This window comes from Musca autumnalis, unplaced genomic scaffold (assembly GCF_047663935.1).
Source record: "Musca autumnalis isolate F117 unplaced genomic scaffold, ASM4766393v1 scaffold_4, whole genome shotgun sequence".
In the NCBI taxonomy this organism is placed as follows: Eukaryota; Metazoa; Arthropoda; class Insecta; order Diptera; family Muscidae; genus Musca; species Musca autumnalis.
In genome coordinates, this window is record NW_027411977.1 from 231,149,650 (window position 1) to 231,173,690 (window position 24,041).

The 24,041-nt window shown below is 33.2% G+C and overlaps 3 protein-coding genes and 1 long non-coding RNA gene across 4 annotated transcripts in view; 2 read left to right on the forward strand and 2 right to left on the reverse strand.

Moving 5' to 3' along the window:
- The window catches only part of Plod (procollagen lysyl hydroxylase), a 50,511-nt gene extending 36,924 nt beyond the window's left edge, over window positions 1–13,587 (forward strand). The window contains exons 8-10 of the mRNA XM_073983940.1: window positions 5,894–6,020; window positions 12,228–12,662; window positions 12,729–13,587. Of these exons, the coding sequence (XP_073840041.1) occupies window positions 5,894–6,020; window positions 12,228–12,662; window positions 12,729–13,013 (847 nt within the window). The 3' untranslated portion in view covers window positions 13,014–13,587. The remainder of the gene's footprint in view (window positions 1–5,893; window positions 6,021–12,227; window positions 12,663–12,728) is intronic.
- LOC141402482 (immunoglobulin domain-containing protein oig-4) lies at window positions 330–5,771 on the reverse strand. Its single transcript, XM_073983941.1, has 6 exons — window positions 5,017–5,771; window positions 4,843–4,949; window positions 4,667–4,748; window positions 4,523–4,590; window positions 603–678; window positions 330–525 (listed from the first exon to the last, which is right to left on the reverse strand). The coding sequence occupies exons 1-6, from the start codon at window positions 5,099–5,101 to the stop codon at window positions 443–445; spliced, it is 501 nt and encodes a 166-aa protein (XP_073840042.1). The 5' UTR covers window positions 5,102–5,771; the 3' UTR covers window positions 330–442.
- Window positions 11,161–11,621, reverse strand: LOC141402484 (uncharacterized). The gene is made up of 3 exons (XR_012412640.1): window positions 11,481–11,621; window positions 11,338–11,419; window positions 11,161–11,276 (listed from the first exon to the last, which is right to left on the reverse strand). It is a non-coding gene; the product is annotated as an uncharacterized lncRNA (long non-coding RNA).
- A 1,571-nt stretch (window positions 13,588–15,158) lies between the features above and the next one.
- Window positions 15,159–18,030, forward strand: LOC141403269 (uncharacterized). The gene is made up of 3 exons (XM_073985457.1): window positions 15,159–15,570; window positions 15,632–16,276; window positions 17,378–18,030. The coding sequence occupies exons 1-3, from the start codon at window positions 15,159–15,161 to the stop codon at window positions 18,028–18,030; spliced, it is 1,710 nt and encodes a 569-aa protein (XP_073841558.1).
- Window positions 18,031–24,041: the final 6,011 nt, after the last annotated feature.

The following is a 24,041-nucleotide window of genomic DNA, read 5'->3' on the forward strand; positions in this document are numbered from 1 at the left end:
TGTCTTTCTCTTAGAAAAACTCTCTTCATACTCTTTCCGAATGCTACTACATTTTGTTGTTGTTATTGTCATTGTTCTCGTATTCGTATTTAAATTAAATAATTGAGGTAATTTTTTAGTTACAAAATAAAAATAACAACAACTACTGGTCGCAAAAGTCACAATAACATCCATCCGTCGTCTACACCATGGTTTATAGTTTCTGATTGATAAAATTCCAGAAAATACCACATTTATTCAAACAATGGCTCCCCCAAATTCAATGAAGAGAAGATGGGAAAATTTTCCTACCTTTCTTTTATTTAATGAAAAGCGTTGGTTTTTTGTAGTTTTCTTTTAGAATTTTCCACATTTTAATTTTATTAAGTTAAATTGTTGTTGTGTACAATGTATAAAAAAATTATGAGGAAGAAATGGAAATGTTTGGAATCTGAGGCATATCTTAGAAATTAACCATAACATAGTCCGTTCGAAAACCACGACGATCAATGGCATAAATGTTGTCGGCCTGACATTCATAGTAGCCTGTGGGGAGAAGAAGAGAGTAATGGGTTAGGGTGATATGATTAAGCAAAGGTGTATCTAGATATCCTGAACCTTACCTGCATCCATTTGTGTGGTAGGATCAATTTCCATTTTCGATTTAATGATGTCGTTGTCAATGTGGGCCTCATGAACCTGTAAAAAGGATAGTAGTAAGAAAGTGGATAATATGAAAACGTTATCCACAATATGAGGACATGGAACAAGATCAAGTTCGACCTAATAAAAATTTTTCAGAATCACATTTGAATTAGGTCGAACTTGGTGTTTAGTCATTTACCAGATATGACTTGATCAAGAATGCCATGCTTTTTATGTGTCGTGGCCTTAAGGCTAAATCATTATCCGCGATAAGTGATATGCTAAAAACTTTATCCACAATATTTGGAGTACCGAAAAGATTATCCTCGGTGTTTGAATAACATAAAAACATTATTACCGACACAGGGTTACAATTGAAATATTATTCAAGTTATGCGGATAGTGTTTAATATTATCCACTTCAAGTGGATAAGCTTAAAGTGTTATTTACGGCATGCGAAACAGTTTAAAACATTGTCCACTTCGTGTGGTTAAGGTAAAAACATTATCCACGTCACGCGGATAAGAATAAAATATTATCCACGGCTTGTGGATAACCTTTAAATGTTATCCGTGGCATGCGTAAAAGCTTAAAATGTTATCCACGGTAAGCGGATAAGCTTAAAATATTATCCACGACATGTGGATAAAGTAAAACATTTTCCATTGCACGTGGATAAGCTTATAATATTATCCATGACATGCGGATAAGGTTAAAATATTTTCCACGACATGTGGATAAAGTAAAAAATTTTCCATGGCACGTGTACGAGCTAAAAATATTATCCCCGGCACGCGGATAACTTTAAAACACAGTCCACAGCGTGCGGATAAGGTTTAAACATTATCCATGACATACGGATATGGCTAAAATATTATCCACGGCATGTGAGTAAGGTTAAAACATTATCCACTGTACGTGGATAAATTTATAATGTTATCGACGGCATGTGGTTAATGTTAAAATATTATCCACGGCAAGCGGATACAGATAAAATATTATCCAAGGTAAGCGGCTAAGGTAAAACATCATCCGCGGCATGCGGAAAAGGTTAGAACATTATCCATGGCATACGAATAAGCTTAATATGTTATCCACGGTACGCGGATAAGCTTATAATAATACCCATGGCACCCGGATAAGTTTAAAACATTATCCATGGCACGGAGACAAGGTTTAAACATTATACGAATAAAGTTAAAACATTATCCAAGCACGCAGATAAGGTTAAAACCTTATCCATGGCAAGCGGATAAGATAAAAACATTATCCATTGCATACGAATAAGCTTTAAATGTTATCCACGGTATGCGGATAAGCTTATAATATTATCCATGGCACCCGGATAAGTTTAAAACATTATCCATGGCACGCAGACAAGGTTTAAACATTATGCACACCACGCGGATAAAGTTAAAACATTATCCAAGCACGCGGATAACGTTAAAACCTTATCCATGGCACGCGGATAAGCTTATAAAATTATCCGTGACACCCGGATAATGTTCAAACATTATCCACGACATGCGAACAACTTAAAACAATTTATCTGGATAATGTAAATGTATTATCCACATTGTCCGGATAATTTAAATTCATTATCCACATTGTCCGGATAATGTAAATTCATTATCCACGTTATCTGGATAACGTAAATTCATTATCCACGTTATCTGGATAATGTAAATTCATTATCCACGTTGTCCGGATAATGTAAACTCATTATCCAAGTCATTTGGATAATGTAGATACATTATCCACGTTATCTGGATATTGTAGATACATTATCCAAGTCATTTGGATAATGTAGATAAATTATCCATGTTATCTGGATCTTGTAAATGCATTATTCTTGTTATCTGGATAAAATATCCACCTTATCTGGCTAGAGTAGATAGTGTAGATACATTATCCGCGTCAGCCGGATACGTTCTTTGGATAACTTAGGTACGTAATCCACCTCATGTAGTTAATTTAGTCAAATTATCCACATTATCTGGTTATCTTAGATACATTTTTATCGTTATCTGGATAAATTAGATGCATTATCTACGTCAACGGATTTCTTAGATACATTATCCACGTTATCTGTGTAACTTAAACACATTATCCATATTATTTGCATATCTCAGATACATTATCCACATTATCTGGAAAACTTCGACACATTTTCCACGTTATCTGGATAATGTAGATACATTAATCACGTTATCTGGATAATATGGATACAATATCCACGTTATCTGGATAATGTGGATATAATATTCACGTTATCTGGATAGTGTAGATACATTATCCACGTTATCTGGATATTGTGTATGCATTTTACACGTTATCTAGATAATGTAGATGCATTATCCGTGTCATTCAGTTATCTAATATACATTATGCACATTATCTGGATATCTCAGATACATTATCCACATTATATGAATAATTTAGATGAATTTCCCACGTTATCTAGATACTGTAGATGCATTTTACACATTATCTGGATAATGTAGATGCATTATCCAAGTTAACCCGGATAATGTAGATGCATTATCAGCATTATCCGCTGATAATCTAATTATCTAGATAGTGTAGATGCATTATCCAGGTTATCTGGATACTGTAGATGCATTTTAAACGTTATCCAGATAATGTAGATACATTATCCGCGTTATCTGGATACTGTGGTTGCATTTTACACGTTATCTAAATAATGTAGATGCATTATCCGTGTCATTCAGTTATCTAATATACATTATCCACATTATCTGGATATCTCAGATACATTATCCACATTATCTGGATATCTCAGATACATTATCCACATTATCTGCATATCTCAGATACATTATCCACATTATATGGATAATTTAGATGAATTTCCCACGTTATCTAGATAATGCAGATGCATTATCCATGTTATCTGGATAATGTAGATACATTATCCAAGTTATCCCGGATAATGTAGATGCATTATCAGCGTTATCCGCTGATAATCTAATTATCTAGATAGTGTATATACATTATCCAGGTTATCTGGATACTGTAGATGCATTTTAAACGTTATCTAGATAATGTAGATACATTATCCGCGTTATGTGGATACTGTGGATGCTATTTACATGTTATCTAAATAATGTAGATGCATTATCCGTGTCATTCAGTTATCTAATATACATTATCTACATTATCTGGATATATCAGATACATTATCCACATTGTATGGATAATTTAGATGAATTTCCTACGTTATCTAGATAATGTAGATGCATTATCCACGTTATCTGGATAATGTAGATGCATTATCCAAGTTAACCCGGATAATGTAAATGCATTATCAGCGTTATCCGCTGATAATCTAATTGTCTAGATAGTGTAGATACATTATCCGCGTTATCTGGATACTGTGGATGCATTTTACACGTTATCTAAATAATGGAGATGCATTATCCGTGTCATTCAGTTATCTAATATACATTATCCACATTATCTGAATATATCAGATACATTATCCACATTATCTGGATAACTCAGATACATTATCTACATCATATGGATAATTTAGATGAATTTCCCACGTCATCTAGATAAAGTAGATGCATTATCCACGTTATCTGGATAATATAAATGTATTATCCACCTTATTTGGAAATATAGATACATTATCCACGTTATCTGAATTTATCAGATATATTATACACATTATCTGGTTACGTTAAATACCTTATCCGCGTTATCTAGATAATGAAGACGGATTATCCACATTATCTGGATAACTCAGATACTTTGTCCACATTATCTACGTTATCTGGACATCTTAAATACATTATCCACTTTATCCGATACCCATAGATACTTTATTCACTTCATTTGAAAATCTTCGAAATTTTTTACTTGTTTTCTTACCTGAAAGAATCGATGCTGATACAGTTCCGAGCCATCTTTAAACCATGTTATGGTGGGACGTGGATTGCCTTTAGAGAATACACCGAAAATTGGTATTAGATTTAAATTTCCAAACTACTTAAACTCCTATCGCTCAACACTTACCCTGAGCCATACAAAAGAAGGTGATTTTACGACCCAATGTATAATCCAATTCAAAGTGAGAAGATTTGATTATTTTGGCCCCCTATTTTTTTGAGCGACAAAAGGAAATACAATTAAACGTAAACTCTTTTTAGGTCATTGTCGTCGTCGTCGTTGTCTCCATGGACTTGACTTACATTTTCATGATCATAATAATTGACGGCATCTGGGGTGCGATGTTGGATTAGTACTGGTTTCTTTCCGGTATAATTGCGACGCAATACACCACGGCCACTGACAGTTCCTGGAGGACAAACAGAATATTTTAATTATAAAAAAAATTCCAGTATTTTTGTTTTTAAATTCTTTACTTTGAGCCTCCAAATTATTGGCCCTTATCAATAAAATCACAACGAATATTAAAAATTTCCAATGATGTTGAGAAGACCAACACATTTTTTGTTTCTGGGTTATAAAAAAACGAGAATGCGTTTTCGTCCACCAACCAACCGTCCGATTATTCCCGGTCACTTAAAATTTAAAAAGTTTTTGTTTTTTTTCTTAAACGCGTTTTTGACCCAAAAAAAGCAAAAGTTGAATTTATTTTTTTTTGCAGTTTAATTTAACAGCGTGAATTTTTAAGATTCAGCCTCAAATGCTGTTGTCACAAACGTTTAATGTGGACACCTATTGCGCGTTGTGTTACTGGGTATGCTGGAGCTTCAAGTGTTTTTGTTAAACTGCTGACCCCCAGTCAGAAAATCAAACTGTGAGCCAACCAGCCAGGCCACCACATGAGCTTAGTTGCACGCTCATTCTTAGTTTTTTGGTCACTCACATAGCTAGGCATGGCAAATGATAAATGGTTGGATAAATGAGATGAGGAGGATGATGGGAATGAGCAGAGCATTATGATGACTTGTTTATGAATTGTGGGTGTCCAATTTATTTCTAGGCTTTGTTTATTTTTTCTGCCAGGCAAGGGGTTATGACCCCTGAGATTCTCAGCTTCTCGACTTTAATCGGATTACACTTTTATCCCGCTTTATAATCAATCTATTTTCGTTGTTGTTTGTTGCGCCACTCTGCTGTTATGCCTCAATTTACATTCATTGACTTGTTGTGGTGTTATGTGTCTGGTTTGTGATTTTTTTTTATTTTTTAATTTTTAAGTTTATTTTTATACAATTTTCTGTTTTATTTTTCTTTTTTCTTACTCATTGTTGTTTCTTTTTTTGCTCTTTTCAGTGGCATGTGGAATGTGCCTTATGTATCCAGCATTTATTTGATCAAAAATACTGCCTTTAAACATCTCAACTATGATCATCAATATTATGACCCCGATATGGCCATGTGTGAATCACTTAGAAATGCGGTAAGTTTGTGTGTTTTGTAACTGTTTTCATAAATGGAAGAAGAAAAGAGCAGCTTTTTCCAACTAGTGATGAATGGTTATGCAAATGTATTTCCGCACAGGATTTGTCTTTTGAAAAACTCTAGGTTTTCTTTGGGAAATATATTCATATAATTAAAAATTGTGGGAATATTTCCGTCATGGGGAAGGTGAACACACCTTGTTACGTTTTGGTGTACAAAATAGTATCAATTTCAATAATTTTTAATTTATTTAACTCTTATTTTTTTAATTTGATTCGAATTTCATAGAATTTCCTTATATTTCACCAAATTAATGTTTACGCCTAAAAGTATGCTCTTGATTTTGCAATCTAGCCTGGTTTGCAATCTAGCAAGGTTTTGTCTTTTGAAAAGATGGAGGTTTTGTTTGGGAAATATATTCATATAATTAAAAATTGTGGGAATATTTCCGTCATGGGGAAGGTGAACACACCTTGTTACGTTTTGGTATACAAAATAGTATCAATTTCAATAATTTTTAATTTATTTAACTCTTATTTTGTTAATTTTATTCGAATTGCATAGAATTTCCTTATATTTCACCAAAGTAAGGTTAACGCCTAAAAGTATGCTCTTAATTTTGCAATCTAGCCTTCATTATAGAGGAAATTTGCCAGCATTACCACAAAAGCCACAATTTTTACTGGATTTGGCTAAAATTTGGGATTTAGACGTTTGAAAAACTGAGAAATCTTGTAATGGGGAGGCTGAGACCCCGGTTCCATATTGGAACCCCCCAAATGATCTTGTTCAAATTAATAATTGTCACAATGAGGGTAAAAAGCCACAATTGTTAATGAATTTGGTGGCTCAAATTGGGAAATGAGCAAAAACAATAAATGCGAGAACTTCTGAGGGTTGTCTGAGGCCCAGGTCCTATGATGGGGCTACCTAATAAAATGTTTAAAATTATTATTTTTTCCCATTTGATTCATTCTCCCATGAAAGGCGGATTTGGCCCACAACATTTGACATTAGGGGGAAAGTGTCAATGGAAAACTTATTCTACATCAAATTTCAAAGTTGGCCAGCGAACAAAAGAAATTTCTAGGTCCAATATATATCGGTAAAATAGCTGAACTTAAATAAATTTGGTTATAAAAAAGTAAATTTTTGGTAATTTTTAAGGATTTTCCCAATTTGGCCAATTTGACATGTTAAAATTTATTATAGCAGTGTTTGGTCAATATAAGAAATATTCTTCATCAAATTTCAGTAGGGGTCTCAGAACAAAAGTATGCTATAGATCCAGCATTTATCTTCTAAAAGTTTGCATAAATTTAAATCTATAAAGAAATAATTGTTTTGGTTAATTTTAGGTTATGTTCAAAAAAGGCTTATTTGGTCCACAATATTTGTTTTTAGGGGGAAGGTGTCAAGGGAAAACTTATTCTACATCAAATTTCAAAGTTGGTTATCGAACACAAGAAACTTCTAGGTCCAATATATAATGCTAAAAACACTGAAACAAATTTAGGTATTGAGAGGAAAAATGATTTTTGGTTATTTTTAAGGATTTTTGAATTTGGTCGATTTAGCCTGTTAAACTATTTTATAGCGATGTGAGATCAATGGAAGAAATATTCTTCATCAAATTTCAATAGGGGTCACGGAACAAAAGAAACCAATAGGTGCAGTGTATATCTTCTAAAAGTCCACACAATTTTGAGTCTAGAAATAACACATCTTTTTTAGTTAATTTTAGGTTATGTTGAAAAAGCCCAATTTTTTCCACAATATCTCAAATTTGGGGAGAAGATGTCAATAGGAAACTTTTTCTACATTAAATTTTAAAGTTGGGCACCGAACCCAAGGAATTTCTAGGCCCATTATGCGTTGGTAAAATTACTGAAACAAACTTGGCTGTAAAAAGGTGAAGTGATTTTTGTTTATTTCGAAGCATTTTCGAATTTGATTGATTTGGCTTATTAAACTTCATTAACTCGGTGTGAGGTCAATGGAAGAAATATTCTTCATCAAATTTCAGCGTGGGTCTCAGAACAAAAGTAATCTATAGGTCCAGCATTTATCTTCCAAAAGTTTGCATAAAGAAATAAACATTTTTTTACCAATTTTAGGTTATGTTCAAAAAGCCCAATTTTTTCCACAATATCTCAAATTTGGGTAAAAGATGCCAAAAGGAAACTTTTTCTACATTAAATTTCAAAGTTGCCCACCGAACCCAAGGAATTTCTAGGCCTATTATGTATTGGTAAAATAACTGAAACAAACTTGGCTGTGAAAAGGTGAAATGATTTTTGTTTTTTTTTTCGAAGCATTTTGAAATTTGATCAACTTGGCTTATTAAACTTTATTATAGCGGTGTGAGGTCAATGGAAGAAATATTCTTCATCAAATTCCAGCATGGGTCTCAGAAGAAAAGCAAGCGGTAGGTCCAGTACTTATCTTCTAAAACTCGACGCAAATTTGAGTCTACAAAGAAAAATTATTTTTTGGTTAATTTAAGGTTATATTCATAGTAGGCTAAATTGGTACCCAAGATTTCAATTTAGGAGGAAGTTGTCAATGGAAAACTTATTCTGCATTAAATTTTAAAGCTAGCCACCGAACACAAGAAATTTCTAGGTCCAATATATAATGCTAAAAACACTGAAACCAATTTAGATATTGAGAGGAAAAATGATTTTTGGTTATTTCTAAGAATTTTCGAATTTGATCGATTTGGCTTATTAAACTTTATTATAGCGGTGTAAGGTCAATGGAAGAAATATTCTTTATCAAATTTCAGCATGGGTCTCAGAAGAAAAGCAAGCGATAGGTCCAGTACTTATCTTCTAAAAGTCGACGCAAATTTGAGTCTATAAAGAAAAAATATTTTTTGGTTAATTTTAGGTTATGTTCATAGTAGGCTAAATTGGTAGCCAAGATTTCAATTTAGGAGGAAGGTGTCAATGGAGAACTTATTTTGCATTAAATTTCAAAGCTAGCCACCGAACTCAAGAAACTTCTAGGTCCAATATATAAAGCTAAAAACACTGAAACAAATTTAGGTATTGAGAGGAAAAATGATTTTTGGTTAGTTTTAAGGATTTTTGAATTTGGTCGATTTGGCCTATTAAACTTTACTATAGCGATGTGAGATCAATGGAAGAAATATTCTTCATCAAATTTCAGCAAGAGTTACGGAAGAAAAGAAAACTATAGCTTCAGTATATATCTTCTAAAAGTTAATACAATTTTGAGTCTAGAAAGAACAAATCTTTTTTAGTTAATTTTAGGTTATGTTCAAAAAGCCCAATTTTTTTTCCACAATATCTCTCAATTTGGGGAGAAGATGTCAATAGGAAACTTTTTCTACATTAAATTTCAAAGTTGGCCACCGAATCCAAGAATTTCTATGCCCATTATGTATTGGTAAAATAACGGAAACAAACTTGGCTGTGAAAAGGTGAATTGGTTTTTGTTTATTTCGAAGCATTTTCGAATTTGATCGACTTGGCTTATTAAACTTTATTATAGCGGTGTGTGGTCAATGGAAGAAATATTCTTCATCAAATTCCTGCATGGGTCTCAGATGAAAAGCAAGCGGTAGGTCCAGTACTTATCTTCTAAAAGTCGACGCAAATTTGAGTCTATAAAGAAAAATTATTTTTTGGTTAATTTTAGGTTATGTTCATAGTAGGCTAAATTGGTACCCAAGATTTCAATTTAGGAGGAAGTTGTCAATGGAAAACTTATTCTGCATTAAATTTCAAAGCTAGCCACCGAACACAAGAAATTTCTAGGTCCAATATATAATGATAAAAACACTGAAACAAATTTAGGTATTGAGAGAAAAAATGATTTTTGGTTATTTTTAAAGATTTTCGAATTTGGTCGATTTGGGCTGTTAAACTTTATTATAGCGATGTGAGATCAATGGAAGAAATATTGTTCATCAAATTTCAGCAGGGGTTACGGAACAAAAGAAAACTATAGGTCCAGTATATATCTTCTAAAAGTTAACACAATATTGAGTCTAGAAAGAACAAATCTTTTTTAGATAATTTTAGGTTTCGTTCAAAAAGCCCAATTTTTCCCACAATATCACAAATTTGGGGAGAAGATGTCAATAGGAAACTTTTTCTACATTAAATTTCAAAGTTGGCCACCGAACCCAAGAAATTTATAGGCCCATTATGTATTGGTAAAATAACTGAAACAAGCTTGGCTGTGAAAAAGTGAAATGATTTTTGTTTATTTCGAAGCATTTTCGAATTTGATCGATTTGGCTTATTAAACTCTATTATAGCGGTGTTAGGTTAATGGAAGAAATATTCTTCATCAAATTCTAGCATGGGTCTCTGAACAAAAGTAAGCTACAGGTCCAGCATTTATCTTCTAAAAGTTTGCATAAATTTAAATCTATAAATAAATAAACATTTTTTTGCCAATTTTAGGTTATGTTCAAAAAAGGCTAATTAGGTCCACAATATTTGATTTTAGGGGGAAGGTGTCAAGGGAAAACTTATTCTACATCAAATTTCAAAGTTGGTTATCGAACACAAGATATTTCTAGCTGCAATATATAACGGTAAAATAACCGAAATAAATATAGAGGTGAAAAAATGTGTTGACAATTTCTAAGAGTTTTCGAATTTTATTGATTTGCCCTGTTGTTCTTTATTATAGAAGTGTGAGGCCAATAGAAGAAATATTCTTCATCAAATTTCAGCATGGGTCTCGGAACAAAAGACACTGGTACATCCAATGTATACATCTCTTGAAAGACTGAACAAATTAGAAACTGTAAAGAAGAAAATATTTTTGGTTAATTTTAGGTTATGTTCAAAATGAACCAATAACTCGGGTGCTATCAAATGATAACATGTTCATCTCCCAAATTCACTATAGGCGTCCAAATAAATCATTCCCGGATAACTAAAATAATAAAAAAAATGTTTTAGGTTATGTTCAAAATGGGACAATTTTACCCAAAAAACACCATTAAGGAGGGGTGGTATCAAGGGATGTATTGTTCTTCTCCAAATTGCACTAAAGGTATCCGATCAAATGAAATCTGTATTCAATACTTTCCGGTTATCTAAAATAATAAAAACTCGTTGTTAATTTTAGGTTATGTTCAAAATAGGATAATTTTACCCATAAAAACCCGTTTTAAAGGTACGGTATCAAGGGATAAAATATTCTTCTTAAAATTTCACTATAGGTCTCCAAACAAATGAATTCTGTAACTTCAATAATTACAGCTTAACTAAAATAATAAAAAAATGTGTGATTAGTTTTAGGTTATGTTCAAAATAGGACAACTTTACCCATAAAACTCCAAACAACACCAAAATTCCACTATAAGTCTCCAAAGAAATGAAATCTTTAGCTCCAATAATTCCCGCGTAACTAAAATAATAAAACAAAAGGGGATTAGTTTTAGGTTATGTTCAAAATGAGACAATTTTACCCTTAGACTCATTTTTAGAGGGGTGATATCAAAGTAAAACATGTTCTTCTCCAAATTTCACCATAGGTTTCCGAACAAATGAAATCTGTAACTCCCATCATTTTCGGTTAACTAAAATAATACAAAATTGTCTTTAGTTTGAGGTTATGTTCAAAATGCGACAATTTTAGCCATAAAATCCCCTTTTAGAGGGGTGATATAAAGGATAAAATGTTCTTCTTTAAATTTCAATATAGGTCTTGAACGGATGAAATATGTTATTCCAATAATTTCCGTTTAACTGAAATAATAAAAATGTGGTTAGTTTTAGGTTATGTTAAAAATGGGACAATTTTATAAAACCCACTTTTAGAGGAGCGGTATCAAAGGATAACATGTTCTTCTCCAAATTTCACTATAAGCTCCCGGACAAATGAAATCTGTAACTCCAATAATTTCCGGTTAACTAAAATAATAAAACAAAATGGGTTTATTTTTAGGTTATGTTCAAAATTGGCCGATTTTACCCATAAAATCACGCTTTAAAGGATGGTATAAAATGATAACATGTTCTCCTCCAAATTTCACTATAGGCTCCCGAACAAATGAAATCTGTAACTCCAATAATTTCCGTTTAACTGAACTAATAAAAAATGTTGGTTAGTTTTAGGTTATGTTCAAAATTTGTTGACCCATGAAACTCCATTTTATAGGCATAAAATCTTCTCATATAATTTTTAATTTTTTTATTCTTCTTCTTCTTTTTAGGGTGTCCACTTGTTCATCATCAATGATCGTCACTTCGGTCATTTGGTTAATGCCGAAAATTTCGATATTACCGTAGCTCGTCCAGATTTCTATACATTATTTTCAAATAAATATGATTGGACCAAGAAATACATACATCCCGAATATCAAGAACAATTGAAGCCGGACCATGTGCCTAATCAACCATGTACTGATGTATTTTGGTTTAAAATTGCCACCGATGCTTTTTGTGATGATATGGTTGCCATTATGGAAACATTTGGTAAATGGTCGGATGGTAGCAACAAAGATGAACGTTTAGAGGGTGGTTATGAAGCTGTGCCCACACGGGATATTCACATGAAACAAGTTGGTTTGGATGCTTTGTGGTTGCAATTTTTGGATTACTTTGTGAGACCGCTGCAAGAGAAGGTGTTCTTGGGTTATTTTCATAGCGTAAGTATCGTAAAAATCTATTGTTTTTATTATTATTTAATTAATTTTGTTTTATTTCCATTTTAGCCTGTTCGCTCCCTGATGAACTTTGTTGTACGTTATCGCCCAGATGAACAACCCTTCCTGAGACCCCACCATGACTCTTCCACCTATACCATTAACATTGCCTTGAACCGTGCCGGCATTGATTATGAGGGTGGCGGCTGCCGTTTCTTGCGTTACAATTGCTCCGTTACGGCCACCAAAAAAGGTTGGATGCTTATGCATCCTGGACGTTTGACCCATTATCATGAAGGCTTAAGGGTTACCAATGGCACTCGCTATATTATGATTTCCTTTATTGATCCATAAATGAAGGAGACCCACTAACCACAGCCGTCAACCACCGTTGCTCCGTAGCCATTAAGGTCGCCCAGCACAACTTATATCCAAAGAATAATTTACTTTATAGTCTTCTGTTTTGTGGGAAAAATTCCTTAACAGAATGTACGAGAGAATCTCAGTGTTCGTCGTTTCCTTTAATAGTTTTTAAGTTTCAAACCATCGACAACAAATTTTCTAAATTCCATTTAACACATTACTACTACTTTTTCTCGCACACACATATAACTAAGGGTTATATGGGAAAAGTTCTACTATAAAATTTAACATTCGTTGTTCTTTCCATCTCTTCTTTTTGTGTGTCTGTTTGTAATTACGTTTTTAGTAATAACACGTTTTTTATAACTATTTTACATACATATTTACTTTTCCTAGTAGTCTTAATCGAACAAACAATCATTATACATTTTTTGTATGTAAAACAACAACAACAACAACAACAACAACTACAAACAAACGAACAAAAACAAAATGCAACAAAATCGAATATATATTTTATATAGAAAAAGATATAAAGCAATAAAAAAAGAATTTATAAGTGAAATAATCTTTTGTAATCTTTTTGATTCAATTTCTAAAAATATAATTTCTTTTTAGGGGAAAGGTTCAAGGAAAGAAATGTTCTGCAAGAAATTATACTATGGGTCACTGAACAAAGTATAGCTTATAACGGTAAAATTTCATAATTAAAATTGTTATGAAAAGTAGTAAAGTTTTTATGTTCAATTTTATGTTATTTTGAAATTAAGCACTTTGGTCCCCTTAACTTCATTTTAGGAGGATGGTATCAAAGGAACAAATGCTCTACGGAAAATTTCACAATAGGTCTCCAAACAAGGGAAAACTGCAGTTCGAACATATAACTGTAAATTATCAAGAAACTAATATGAGTTTTAAATGAAGACATATTTTGTTTAGAAATTCTCAGTAATTTTCAATTGAGCCAATTTCTCACCCTATACTTCATTTTAGGAGGAAAGTGTTAATGGACAAAATGTTCTCCATTAAATTTCACTATAGGTCTCCTAATAAATCAAATGCCTATGTATTATATTAACGGTAAAATATCATTAGCGAATTGTTAATAAAAAATAGTAATCTTTTACGTTCAATTTGAGGTTATTTTGAAATTAAGCAATTTGGTCCACATAACTTCATTTTAGGAGTGTGGTATCAAAGGAAGACTTGTTCTATGGAAAATTTCATAATAGGTCCACAGACAAAGGAATGCTGTAGCTCGAAGATATAACTGTAAATTACTAAGAAACTTATTTGGGTTTTAAATGAAGACATATTTTCTTGAGAAATTCTCAGTAATTTTCAATAGAGCCAATTTCTCACCCTATACTTCATTTTAGGTGGAAGGTGTTAATGGACAAAATGATCTCCATCAAATTTCACTATAGGTCTCATAAGAAATCAAATGCCTATGTATAATATATAACGGTAAAATATCATTAGCAAATTGTTTATAAAAATAGTATTTTTTTATGTTAAATTTGAGGTTATTTTGAAATTAGGCACTTTGGTCCCCTTAACTTCATTTTAGGAGTGTGGTATCAAAGGAAGACTTGTTCTATGGAAAATTTCATAATAGGTCCACAGACAAAGGACAGTTGTAGCACAAACTTATAACGGTAAAATATCAAGTAAGAAATTTGGGGTTTTATTTTTTGAGAAATTGTGAGTACACTTTAATTAAGTGAATTTGACCTGCTATACTTCATTTTCACTATAGGTCTCATAATGTTAGGGTTCTACTGTAAACAATCAGAAACTAGGCATCATTGTTATTATACATACACACACACACACTTGCTACCCTCATGCTATACTCTTTCTCACTCAGTCAGTCTCTTTCAGTCATTCAGACAACACAGTCATTGTATTACACCACAAGTATTAACACGCACATCAACTATTGTAACGTATTTCAGTTTCCAGAATTAAACAGAATAAATCTTGCTTATCAATAAGTCTTTTATTTACAACATAAAAGCACAACTAAATCTTTTACTCAAACGTAAGAGTACAACAACTGGCGACGAGGACGGTGAATAAGGAAATAAATTCTTTAATTTCAATTCATCTACGCAAAAATCAACTGCACATAAAATGTCAAGCGAGAACATTGTGAAATTACTAGCTGAACAGCAAGCGGCTATGAATCTTCAAACGCAGTTACTGCAACAATTAACAAATCTACTTCAAGCACAGAGTACTGGAAACACCAAAGATGCTACGAGTCCCAGCACTTCAAAAGCAGCATTGATGGAATCTCTTTCACATTCCATGACAGACTTCGTTTATGAACCGGAAAGCGGATTAATTTTTCAAGCGTGGTACAATCGCTACCAACATGTCTTCGAAAAAGAAGCCCAATCTCTGGACGATCATGACAAAGTTGCGTTACTCTGGAGAAAGATGTCAAACAGTGTTCACGAAAGATTCAGGAACTACGTTCTTCCAAAGAATCCAACAGAAATGAGTCTCAAAGACACCCTGGAGAAACTTAACAAACTATTTGGTAAGGTAGAAACTCAAGTGTCTCAACGCTACAAGTGTTTGCAAATGAAAAAAACTTGAAGGAGAAGACTATAAGGAATACGCCGGTAGAGTTAACTTACAGTGCGAACTCTTCAAGCTAAATGAAATGCAAGTGGATCAATTCAAGTGTCTAATCTATGTCTTGGGTTTACAATCAAGCAAAGACAACGACATTCGCTTACGTTTACTCAAATTGCTAGACGAAGCAAAGGACTCCACAACTCTAGACACTCTTGTAGATGAAACTCAACGACTCATGGATTTGAAAACAGACAATACATTGATCGAGCATCAATCGCAATCAATATGCGCAGTCAAGAAATTCGCCAAGAACAACAACAAGCATTCCCATAAAATTCCTAAAACGCCCTGCTGGTTATGCGGAGACATGCATTACTCAAAATACTGTCCATTTAAAAATCATAAATGTTCAAAGTGTCAGCAGACAGGTCACAAGGATAACTTTTGCAAAAGCGCAAAACGAGGCAAGTCCACTACAGACAAAACTGCAGTCAAGTCGGACAAAACAAAATACAACGCCAACGCTGTATTCTCTTCAAAGCAACTCCAATTTCAACAATTGCGAAAATATACCACCGTGGAAATAAACAAGAAACAAGTCAAATTACAAATCGACACAGCATCCGATATTTCAATCATATCACGATCAACATGGGAATACATAGGTAAGCCTCACGTACACAAAACAAATGATACTGCAACAGACGTGAATTCCAACAGCATCAGCCTAATCGGAAAGTGTCAATGCAACACAACGGTATCAGACAAAACGCTAACTCTACAATGTTACGTCACGGAAATCGATAACTTAAACATAATGGGTATCGACTGGATACAAAGTTTTAACCTTTGGGACAAACCAATTTCAGCTTGGTGTCGCCAAATATCAAACGATGAATACATATCAAACCTGAGAAGCAAGTTCAAACCTGTTTTCGACAACAGCAGTCTTGGCCTTTGTACAAAAACCAAAGTGCATATTAAACTTCTTCCAGACGCAAAAGAAACATTCATTGCAAAACGCCCAGTACCATATGCCGTGAGAACAGAAATAGAAACAGAGCTAGATAGACTTGAAAAAGCAAATATCATCACACCAGTCAATTCTTCAAAATTTGCAGCGCCAATAGTCGTGAGTAGAAGGAACGGGAAAATTAGAATTTGTGCAGACTATTCCACGGGTCTCAACAATTCAATTGAACCAAATCAGTATCCTCTGCCCACTCCTGAAGAAATTCTCTCAGATTGTCACGATTGTATGATATTTAGTCATTTGGATCTCTCTGACGCATATCTACAAGTAGAAGTCGACGATCAAAGCAAAGACTTGCTAACTATTAATACTCACAAAGGGTTATACAGATTTAATCGCCTCACTCCAGGTATAAAATCAGCACCAGGATCCTTCCAGCGAATCATGGATGAGCTATGCAAAGGCATCCAAGGAGCACGAGCGTACATAGACGACATAGTCTTGGCAAGTAGATCTCTTCACGATCACAAAACTAATCTTAATTTGTTATTACAGAAAATTCAAGATTACGGGTTCAAACTCAAATTCGAAAAATGTCAATTTTTCAAACCATCAATCAAGTATCTAGCTCAAATCATAGATAAAAATGGCATACGACCTGATCCAGATAAAATTCTTGCAATACAGAATCTGAAGGTCCCTGAAAACATTTCAGAAGTACGATCTTTACTTGGCTCCATAAACCACTATGGAAAGTATGTCCACAACATGAGAAACATCCGAAAACCACTAGATGATCTCTTAAAAAAAGATCACAAATTCATTTGGACCAAAGAATGTCAACAATCTCTCAACGAATTCAAACGCATTCTAACATCGGATTTACTACTAACTCATTACAATCCAGCATTGCCAATTCACATTGCAGCGGACGCATCATCACATGGCATCGGAGCGGTAATATACCATACTTACCCAGACAACAGTGTCAAAGCCATTCATCACGTCTCCAGATCACTTACTCCAACGGAGCGAAATTACAGTCAAATCGAAAAAGAAGGACTAGCACTAGTTTTCGCCGTACAACGTTTCCACAAAATGATTTTCGGAAGAAAATTCACCCTACATACCGACCATAAGCCATTGCTCACCATATTTGGTTCCAAAAAAGGTATTCCGGTCTACACCGCGAACAGGTTACAACGTTGGGCTCTCATCCTTCTCACCTACGATTTCGATATAAAGTATACCAATACAAAGGATTTTGGACATGCAGACGTTCTGTCAAGATTGATAAGCGCACATGAAAAACCATCAGACGAGTACATCATAGCTTCAATCAACCTAGAAAACGACATAAGATATGACATCACAGACGCCGTATCAACACTGCCAGTTAGCTTCAAAATGATACAGGATGCAACCAAAAAGGATTCAACCTTATAAACAGTTTCAAACTACGTATACAACGGCTGGCCAGAAAACAAAAACAGCATAGATTCTTCAATTCTTCCATATTTCAACAGGCAAGATTCAATATCAATAACAGATGATTGTCTTATGTTCAATACGCGCATAATAGTACCCGAATGCTACAGAAAACAAATTCTCAAACAACTGCATCGCGGACACATAGGAACAGAAAGAAGCAAATCTATCGCACGCAGCTACGTATATTGGCCAAACATAGACAAGGACATAGAGACTTACGTCAAGAAATGCAACAATTGCCAACTCGCAGCAAAAAGTCCCATCAAAACCAACCTTTGTCCTTGGCCCACAACAACACGCGTTCTCGAACGTGTTCACATAGATTACGCAGGTCCTGTAAAAAGCATTTACTACCTCGTAATAGTGGATTCATATTCCAAATATCCCGTCATATATGAAACTTCATCAACCACGACCGCAGCAACATTAAGGTTACTAACAACTTATTGTTCACAGTTTGGAAATCCTGAACAAATCGTATCCGACAATGGAACACAATTTTCCTCAGCGGATTTTGAAAATTGGTGTTCTCAACGAGGAATCAAACATACACGAACAGTTCGATATCACCCAAGTTCCAATGGTCAAGCAGAAAGATTCGTCGATACTCTCAAACGATCTTTAAAAAAATCAGAGGGAAAGGAGACGGCATCTAATGCACTACAAACATTCTTAGAAGTGTATCGTTCAACACCGAACAAAAACTCACCTAATGAACTCTCTCCAGCGGAATCATTCCTAGGTCGAAAAATGAGAACAGTTTTTGATTTAATAACAAAGCCTCCACCAGCGAGCAGAGAGAGAAACATTCAAATGGAGAAACAATACAACCGGAAACATTGTACAAAACAACGAAATTTCATCACTGGAGATCTTGTCTACGCTAAACACTTCAAAGGTAATAAAAGCTACTGGGTTCCAGGTGAAATTATCAACAAAGTGGGAAATGTTACCTACAACACTCTCATTCAAGTGGATAAGAGACAAATTCTTGTGAGATCTCACGCAGATCAACTCCGAGCAAGAGAAACCGATGAAAATGTACCTGCAGAGCAAAATGATAATCTTCCTCTTCAAATCCTACTAGAAGACTTCAACATTAGTCCACCAATGGAAGAAGATTTCACAACTCCACCATCATCACCGGTTATGCACCCACAACGCATCACTTCTCGAAGAAACCCTGTACAGCCAGTATCCCGGACCCCCGAGAAGTCTCAAAAAGGGAGATGTTAGGGTTCTACTGTAAACAATCAGAAACTAGGCATCATTGTTATTATACATACACACACACACACTTGCTACCCTCATGCTATACTCTTTCTCACTCAGTCAGTCTCTTTCAGTCATTCAGACAACACAGTCATTGTATTACACCACAAGTATTAACACGCACATCAACTATTGTAACGTATTTCAGTTTCCAGAATTAAACAGAATAAATCTTGCTTAAGTTTGTTAATTTATCAATAAGTCTTTTATTTACAACATAAAAGCACAACTAAATCTTTTACTCAAACGTAAGAGTACAACACATAAGAAATCAAATGCCTATGTATAATATATAACGGTAAAATATCATTAGCAAATTGTTTATAAAAATAGTATTTTTTTATGTTAAATTTGAGGTTATTTTGAAATTAGGCACTTTGGTCCCCTTAACTTCATTTTAGGAGTGTGGTATCAAAGGAAGACTTGTTCTATGGAAAATTTCATAATAGGTCCACAGACAAAGGACAGTTGTAGCACAAACTTATAACGGTAAAATATCAAGTAAGAAATTTGGGGTTTTATTTTTTGAGAAATTGTGAGTACACTTTAATTAAGTGAATTTGACCTGCTATACTTCATTTTAAGTTGAAGGTGCTAATGGAAGAAATGTTCCCTATCAAATTTCACTATATGTCTCTTAAGAAATATAAAACCCATGTATAATATATAACGGTTCATTACCAAATTGTTTATAAAAAAGTAGTAAACTTTTTATCTTCAATTTGAGGTTATTTCGAAATTATGTACTTTGGACCCCATAACATTATTTTAGGAGGTTGGTATCAAAGGAAGACTTGTTCTACGGAAAATTTCACAATAGGCCCCCAAACAAAGGAAAGCTGTAGCTCTAATATATAACTACTTAATATCAGGTAACAAATTTGAGTTTTAAATAAAGATATTTTTTTTTTGAGAAATTGTAATTAATTTTTATTTGGACCAATTTGACAGGCTATACTTCATTTTAGGTGGAAAGGGTTATTGGAGAAAATGTTACTCATCAAATTTCATTATGGGTCTCTGAGCGAATAAAAACTGTGCACTTAATATTTATCGGGAAAATATCATGTAACAAATTGGGGTATACAAATGTGAAAATTTTTTGTTGGTTAATTTTAAGCTATTTTCGAACTCAGCTAATTTTACCTTTAATTCTTTATTTTAGAGAGTTGGTGTCAAGAGTAATCGTGTTCTTTATCAAATTTCGTTATTGGTACTGAAGAAAGGAAAGGAGTGGAATTATTTTATATCGACAAGTAGGTTATAGAAAGATGAACTCCAGTTGGGTTTATTATGAAGTTTTTCGATTTTAGCCAATTCCATGGTTAACACTTTAATTTACGAAGTTGGGGTCAATGGAAAATTATGCTCAACATCAAATTCCACTACCGGTCTCTGAACAAAAGAAGTATGTAAAATAACCTGAAACAAATTTGTTTATAAAAAGGTAAAAATAATTTTGGTTTATTGTGAGGTATTTTCGATTTTAACAAATTTCACCTTTAAAACTTAATTTTAGGGAGTTGGTGTGAATGGAAATTATGCTCAACATCAAATTTCACTATCGGTTTCTGAACAAAAGGGATCTGTAGCTCTGATATATATCTGGAAATATCAAGAAACAAATTTGGTTATAAAAATAAGAAAACAATTTTTGCTTAGTTTGAAGGCATTTTCCAATTGGGACAATCTGATACATAATACGTCGTTTTAGGGAGTTAGTGTCAATGGAAAATATGTTCATCATCAAATTTCACTATAAGTATGTGAACAAAAGAAATCTATAGGTCTCATACATATCTGGAAAATGTCACGAAACAAATTTTGTTATAAAAAGGTAGAGTCAATTTTGGTTTATTGTGAGGTATTTTCGATTTTAACCAATTTCACCTTTAAAACTTAATTTTAGGGAGTTGGTGTCAATGGAAAATATGTTGAGCATCAAATTCCACTATGTGTAACTGAACACAAGAAATCTGTATGTCTGTTATATATCTGGAAATCATCACGAAACAAATTTGGTTATAAAAATAAGAAAACCATTTTTGGTTAGTTCGAAGGCATTTTCCAATTGGGAGAATCCGATACATAAGACGTCGTTTTGGTGAGTTGGTGTCAATGGGAAATATGTTCAGCATCAAATTTCACTATAAGTATGTGAGCAAATGAAATCTATAGGCCTCATACATATCTGGAAAAGGTCACGAAACAAGTTTTGTTATAAAAAGATAGAGTAAATTTTGGTTTATTATGAGTTATTTTCGATTTTAACCAATTTTACCTTTAACACTTAATTTTAGGAAGTTGGTGTCAATGGAAAATATGTTGAGCATCAAATTCCACTATGGGTAACTGAACACAATAAATCTGTTATGACTGTTATATATCTGGAAATCATCACGAAACAAATTTGGTTATAAAAATAATTTTTGGTCACTTTTAAGATATTTTTCAATTGGGCAAAATGGACCCTTAAAACTTCATTTTAGATAGTTGGTGTCAGTGGAAAATATACTCAGCATCAAATTCCATTATGGGTCTCTGAGCAAAAAAATCTATGTGTCTGATATATTTCTGGAAAATACAATGAAACAATTTTGGTTAGTTTGAAGGCATTTTACAATTGGTCAAATCTGATACATAAGACGTCGTTTTAGGGAGTTGGTGCCAATGGAAAATGTGCTCAGCATGTGTTCGACTATGGGTCTCCCAACAAAATAAATTTTTATATGTGATATCTACCTGAAGTATTTCATAAAACCAATTTGATTATAAACATAAGTAAATAATTTGTAGTTAGTTCTAACCCAACCTTTACACATGCCAGTGACAGTTCGAAAAAATCAATACATACACAATATTTTACTACCACAATTACATTTTTTGAATTGTCGACTCCACTGGCACTAGATTTTTCATGCCAGCAAAATTTTGAGCTGGCTGCCAATGATATGTCGAAAATGAAAAAGGAGTTGCCGAGACTATTTTTTAATCCATGTACATTTTTGTTTCTTTTAAGAATGCAAAGATTTAATGCATATTTTCAGAAAGATTAGGAAACACAAATAATACGTCTTGGTAGCTGCAATATATTAGTGGTTAGTAAAGACATAATTTTGATGTTTTTCATGCAAATATAGGTTGATAAATAATTTCCCCTCTGAGATTATACAATATTGAAAAGGCGGCAATACCAGATTCATTATGTTTATGATTGTAAACAATCTTTTTAAAACGAAATAAAATAAAAATAGTAAAATATGTTGTGAATTGTGTTTTAAATCTGAAATATAATGCAATTTCGTGTGTTATATGCTGCTTAAAATAATTTTGGAATTGAACTTGCACTGGCATGTGTAAACACACAAGAAAACTGCATGCCAGTCGAACACTTTTTCGGCATTTTCGAGTATAATACATGTACTCAATTGGCACCAATTTACTGGCATGTGTAACGGAAGTGTAAGGTATTTTCGAACTAGGCCGATTTGACGCTTGAGGTTTCATTTTAGAGAGTTACCCCCTGTTTTTGTAACTTATTTTTGTTCGTTCGTCTATATTCGTAATAATTTAGGCATCCATAGCTTATCCCCCTAAAGACATACATACCTAATTTTTCGTATACCCGTTCCATATATCGCTGAGAATTCCTCATTTAAAAATCAGCGCTCTACATTTGCGCTAAAACGAGTAAATTGATCTACAAAATTTGACAATTCGTGTGAGAACAATAAAATTTTTTACAAAAACTGGGGGTTAGTGTCAATGAAAAATATGTTCAGAATAAAATTCGACTATGGCTTTCTGAACGAAAGAACTCGGTAGGTCTGATATATATCTGAAAAATACAATGAAACAAATTTGGTTATAAAAATAAGAAAACAATTTTTGATTAGTTTGAAGGCATTTCCAATTGGGCCCATCTGATACATAAGACGTCGTTTTGGTGAATTGGTGTCAATGGAAAATGTGTTCAGCATCAAATTCCACTATGGGTCACAGAACAAAAGAAATCTTCATGTCTCATATATATCTGGAAAATAACCTGAAACAAATTTGTTTATAAAAAGGTAAAATTAATTTTGGTTTATTGTGAGGTATTTTCGATTTTAACCAATTTCACCTTTAAAATTTAATTTTAGGAAGTTGGTGTCAATGGAAATTATGCTCAACATCAAATTTCAATATCGGTTTCCGAACAAAAGGGATTTGTAGCTCTGATGTATATCTGGAAATATCAAGAAACAAATTTGGTTATAAAAATAAGAAAACCATTTTTGGTTAGTTCGAAGGCATTTTCCAATTGGGAGAATCCGATACATAAGACGTCGTTTTAGGGAGTTAGTGTCAATGGAAAATATGTTCATCATCAAATTTCACTAAAAGTATGTGAGCAAATGAAATCTATAGACCTCATACATATCTGGAAAATGTCACGAAACAAATTTTGTTATAATAAAAAGGTAGAGTAAATTTTGGTTTATTATGAGTTATTTTGGATTTTAACCAATTTCACCTTTAAAACTTAATTTTAGGATGTTGGTGTCAATGAAAAATGTATTGAGCACCAAATTCCACTATGGGTAATTGAACACAAGAAATCTGTATGTCTGTGATATATCTGGAAATCATCACGAAACAAAATTGGTTATAAAAATACGAAAAAAAATTTTGGTCAGTTTTAAGATATTTTT